The sequence below is a fragment of the Nothobranchius furzeri genome, chromosome 6 (assembly GCF_043380555.1).
Source record: "Nothobranchius furzeri strain GRZ-AD chromosome 6, NfurGRZ-RIMD1, whole genome shotgun sequence".
In the NCBI taxonomy this organism is placed as follows: domain Eukaryota; kingdom Metazoa; phylum Chordata; class Actinopteri; order Cyprinodontiformes; family Nothobranchiidae; genus Nothobranchius; species Nothobranchius furzeri.
The window spans coordinates 66,133,484-66,138,943 of record NC_091746.1 but is presented as its reverse complement, the minus strand read 5'-3'; the positions used below and the strand labels follow the sequence as shown (position 1 = coordinate 66,138,943).

Here is a 5,460-nt window from a genome sequence, read left to right as displayed (position 1 = left end):
CAGAACTCACGAGGGGAGCCTGAAAAATAAAGAGATTGGATTTTGAAAGAATTTTTTTTTTCTAAGTATGGCTTGCTTAAGCAGTTTTCCCCCCAAAACGGGAAATGATTTGAATTATTCTTATAACAAAGATTAAACAAGCACGTATGTGAAAATGTATTTAATTTTATTTGGTTAACACAAATGGATAAAAATAAAAAAATAAAATATACACACTTATTATTTACACATTTAATATTTCTGAATCATGACATCTTAATTTGTTTATTAAATAAAACTCTTTAAAACTATACAATAATGTTATACTTTCATAATAAAGTACATATAATACAAAACAAAGCAGCTTCACTGCAGTGTTGCTATCAGTGTGGGATCTTCATGAGGAGCTTGATATGATTTTCTTCAGCTTCATCACCTCCTCCTTGGTGAGGGGCAGCACAGATGCAGGGATGGAGTCCACCATGACCACGGCGGCAGGTTCCATCTCTAACCTCTGCTGACCTCCCCAGACTGTGTCGCCTTTAACAAACCTAGGAGCAATGACTTGTGGAGGTCTGATGAAACTAGAATCTGTAGCGACGGGTTTGGAGGGGGCCTGGGTGTCTTTATTTTGAGTCTTCCATGATTTTGTGTATTTGCCGCTGTACGGATCCTGATCCTGCTGTTTGAGAGGCCAGATTTCCCGGCCTGCTGGGATTTTTGGAGCGACACCTGAAGGGGAGAATTTGTAGTCGGTGAAAAGGCTTTGGCTGCTACTATTCTGGTGACTGGTTGTCTGGGTGTTTGGCTTCGGACTTGGACTTGGCTCTTTCTTCAGCCTCAGGTCCCCAGCTGAGTCCTGGTTGTGAGGGTTCATCCAGGACGTCAGGTCGGAGGGGAAACTGTCCACGCCAGACCAGCTCTTTTGTCCAGAGGACAGCTTTGGATCAGGAACAAAAGGCCCGTTAACTTCCGGCAACTTTGCCGAAGACCCCCACAACTTCAGCCAGTTGCGGAACACAGAGAGAGGGACCTCAATTTCCATGTTGTCTTTCTCTTCTTTTGAAGTTTCACGACTCAGACGGACTTCTCTCTCCTCCGCTGGTCCGACTAAAACATTTGTTTTTGGAGAAGTGGACATAACCTCAAAGACATCTTCATCTATTATCAGATCAGAGTCATTTACAGGACTGCGTGAAGGTGTCAGGGCTTTGACATCGACACTGTCCATCTTTTCTTTTAACGGTTCTGAAAAAACCAAGGCTCCTTCATTGGACTCACCATCTTGAGTCTCACTCGCTTCCCTTCTCAGCACACCTGCTTGATGAGGGCTGTAGAGTGAAGAGGGTTTATTTAAAAACTTTGGATTCTTGCTGGATGAAGGCGGGGAGAACGATGAGACCGGGGTGATCTTAGCTTCTCTGGGCGATTCCTTTTTGCTCAAATTCAGCGGCTCCATCAATCCCTCTGAGGTCTTGTACTGCTCAGCCAGGAAGCGGAGTTGCTCCAGCGGCTCTTTCACCGCGTTGATTGAGTTTAGCTGAGATGTTTGGAAAAACATCCGTTTGGACTCGGGCTTAGGGAGAGAGGGGACGTGTGGGGTTAACACCGAGGACGGGATAGGTACATAAGCAGGCAGAATTGCGTGGGTTAGGTTGTAGTAGTGATGGAATGGGAGATGAAGAGGGAAGATGGTCCCATGTGGGTCTGACTGGTAGCTGTGAGATCCCTGTTGGAAAAATAAATGAGTGATCAGTGATAAATAGGATCATTTAGTGAAATACCTTCTTTTGTTGTAAAAAAACAACAACCATGCAATGACATAGTTCATAATCATTCATCTGCATGCTGGTATCTCTCTGAGCTGTGACTGTTTGTGACAAAATGTGAGCGACATAAACAAGGAAGCTTCCAAAACAGGTGAAAACATTCCTGGAGGATCTCACGTTCCTGGCGTGAGTCAGGCCGTGATGTCGTGTCACAGGAATTTTCAACATGCTTAATTTGTAATGAGTCTGGGCTGGTACCTGGAACCCATTTTAACTTAGGCCCTGTCCACACGTAGCCGGGGATCTGCCAAAACGTAGATATTTTTTTACGTTTTGGCCTGTCATCCACACGAAAACGGAGTTTTTTCACACGAAAACGGATCTTTTTAAAAACTCCGGCCAAAGAGAAGATCTGCGTTTTGGGTGTCTGCGTGTGGACGGACAAAACCGGAGTTTTAAGGTCCGCAACGTCACTTTCCGCGACAAAAAATGCTGACATCACGTGTGCGACCTGTGTTTACACTAGCCGACAGCATGGATGCCCTCAGAGCTGCGCTCTGTCACTACCCGATCCATCAATTGTCCAAGCGCTTTCTGCTTGTTTGTTTTTGCAAGCGGAATTACTGCTCCTTGCGGAAGACCACAGACGAAGGACGAGGTTAAGAACGGGGGAAGTACTGCCGCCTACAGGTCTGGCATGTCCTTAACAACGTATTTATCCGGGTACGTGTGGACAGAGTTTTTTTTTAAAACGCGGTGGTGTGGATGCAAGTTTTTGGAGGGGCGGATATTCGTTTTCAAAAAACCCCGGCTACGTGTGGACTAGGCCTTAGTTTCCTTCACTTAGAAAGAATGAGAAATGTGGGACGAATAAACTCAGGCAAAGGCTGTCAACCAAAGTGGGAGATTATTAAAAATATCTGGCCAAATTGCAACAAATTGTTTGGTGTTATGCCATTTTCTCCCCCTGCGACCCTGCATGGACAAAGCGGGTTCAGAAAATGGATGGATGGATGAATGGATGGCCATTTTCTCCACTTGGCACGGCTATTTAAAGGTTGCGTTGCTTAATTGCTCATTAGTATGTTTTCTTCTTCTGTCTTTTAAAATCCCAGAGAAAACCTGTCTCAACTGCACAAAGTTCTTTTAAAATCCAAACTTTTGCATGAAGCTACTAGAGCCACAGTAAGTCAATTAGTCCAAAAAGCAATTCCCTTTTATTTCCATATAAATATAATTCATGAAAATGTAGACCATGTTTCTAGAATTCGGTGTATTCTTTAGAGTTTTACATAACACCAACCGTTGGCAGTGACAGCAGCCTGCGCTTGGATGGTCTCTGACCGCCCTCGTCGTCTTTGGTGTAGCGGTAGGGCTTTGGCTGGAGCTGAGGAGAGCTGCTCATTAAAATGCCTTTCAGGTGACATTCGTAAGGCAAAAGGAGCCTAAATCAGAGAGAACAGATCACACAGAACGTTTAGACAGCAGACATCCCAAACACAGCCTGATGAACACACACAGGGAACAGCGCTCACTTTTCGTAATGTCTGCGAGTGCAGGTGGCTGCACTTGTGCTGCGAGGGTTCCCTCCCAGCGAGTTGTAAACTCGCTTCCAGAGCTGATGAGACGTCACCTAACGAAATAGAAGCATGTTAATTAAGACACCTATTAAATCACAAGTATATTTTTCATTCATAGTTTTGTGTCAATTACCAACATCCACCATCTTATTCATAATAAAGAAAAGACTTTAACTTAAACTACTTAATGTTGTTGGTTACTGCATCACAATATAAAGTCATTTTTCTGAGTAATGACATTTTGTGATAATTAAAATGTTATTACATTTTTAATGCATTGATTAAATGATGTATTTTACTAACTTATATTTTTAGGAGGATGAGGACCACATATGCTTTAGAAATGCATCAAACATACATCATGAAAAGTTATTTTGTAGAATCAATGATTACCTGATGGTAGCCGCCCAGCTCGTTCACTGTCCTGAACATCACAAATAAATCAACTGGAAAAACAGAAGAATAAAACATATTCATTGTTAATTACTATTATTTAAATGGCTTTCTGCAATAAAGGAAGTTAAATTATAATTATAAACCAATAAGCTTCATTACTTTATTTTTAGGTCAGAAAATTAGAAAACCTCTGACTTTTACCTTTGGTTTTACTGCACTGAGATATATTTTTGGAAATTTTTAAAGTTTACATAAAATATTACTAAAATCTTGGTAAATGGTCTGTATAGCACCTTCTTAGGGTTCTACAACCCCCCAGGGTGCTTCACACTTTCTCATGCTGGTGGGGATTAGCTGCCCTGGGGCGCACTGACAGGCAAGGCCTGCTGAACACACCGGTCCCTCCGACCACCACCAGCAGGCAAGGCAGGTTAAGTGTCTTGCCCAAGGACACAACCGCAGCATTCTCTGATCCGAGCCGGGATCAAACCTGTAACCTTCCGATTACCAGACAACCCGCTCTACCTTCTGAGCTACAGCAAATTTAGAAATATTCCAGTCAGCTTTCTGAAACTTTGATATCCAAACATCTGGAACATTTACAGAAGCAACAATATAAATTTTTAATTAAAAATGCAAAAACAAGTGCATGAGTATTGCTCTCACAAACTCAGTCTGCAGATCTAAGTTGCTTAAAGAAAAATATTTAGACGTACTTTGTTTGAATCCAAGATTTGGGATTCTCTCTATCGGCGTGTCTCGCTTCTTCATAAAAATGTAGAGATTTTTCAGGAATTGCTCCTCCGTGATCTCCTCCGTGGGATCTTTGGTGCTCTTCTCCTGGACTTCACCCTGTGCCATGTTCACTTGTACCTGAAACACAATTTCATCATTTTTAGTCCTCGGGTAGATTTTAGAGTATGCATTTTCACCCAGCAGGTTTTGGGTTTTACACCTGGATGTCACATCCTGCTGACTGATGATTGTCAAACACCTTCAGGTTTCTGACCATAAATCAACGTTTGGTAACATTCATACACATTTCAGAGTATATTTGTCTGTCAACATGTCAGAGACTCAAGAGCATCAATGATCCCTTTGTTTCCACAGTACTGTACACCGTAGCGCAACACTGCTCAGAAAAAATAATAAAAAATCTAACAGACTCTTTGGGAATAACATCTTAAACACCAGCAAATATTTTAAATATTATTTTTATTTCCTTACATTAAAAACGAGCTACGGACACAAACAATGTGTACTTAACTTAAAAAAAAAAGTTCAATCATTGTGCAGATCAAAAGTTTAGAGCAGCATGATTTAAAACGAATCCTCACCTGAGTTTCCATCGTTTCAGTAAAGACGACTGAAATTATCACATCACCCTTCTGATCAAAAACAGTCCAACGCGGCGTTCGGGGTAGAGATCCGTCCAATGAGTTGGAAACAGATTAAAACTACTAAGTCTGCTTGCTAGAACACCGTCACGTCAGAAACACACTTGTCCCTCCAGTCTGTGTCAGTGTGATAAAGTCACAGAAGGAGGTGTTTATCTGAATCATTTCCTGCTGAGATTTCTGTTGACAAACTGGTTCGACTTGTTCTTGAGCGCAAAAAAAAACAAAACATGCAGGAATACACCTTTCAGAATTGTGAAATAGTGAGAAAATCACAAAAACCTTTGCCTGTCAGGTATATTTTTGCAACACTTATTCTGTGTGACGAGTCAGAGTCCG

The 5,460-nt window shown here is 41.9% G+C and overlaps 1 protein-coding gene across 1 annotated transcript; it reads right to left on the bottom strand.

Annotated features, from left to right (window-relative positions):
* Positions 1-202: 202 nt before the first annotated feature.
* On the bottom strand, positions 203-5,225 carry arid6 (AT-rich interaction domain 6). The gene is made up of 6 exons (XM_015943170.3): positions 5,062-5,225; positions 4,441-4,597; positions 3,722-3,774; positions 3,284-3,381; positions 3,052-3,193; positions 203-1,708 (listed from the first exon to the last, which is right to left on the bottom strand). The coding sequence occupies exons 1-6, from the start codon at positions 5,071-5,073 to the stop codon at positions 377-379; spliced, it is 1,794 nt and encodes a 597-aa protein (XP_015798656.3). The 5' UTR covers positions 5,074-5,225; the 3' UTR covers positions 203-376.
* Positions 5,226-5,460: the final 235 nt, after the last annotated feature.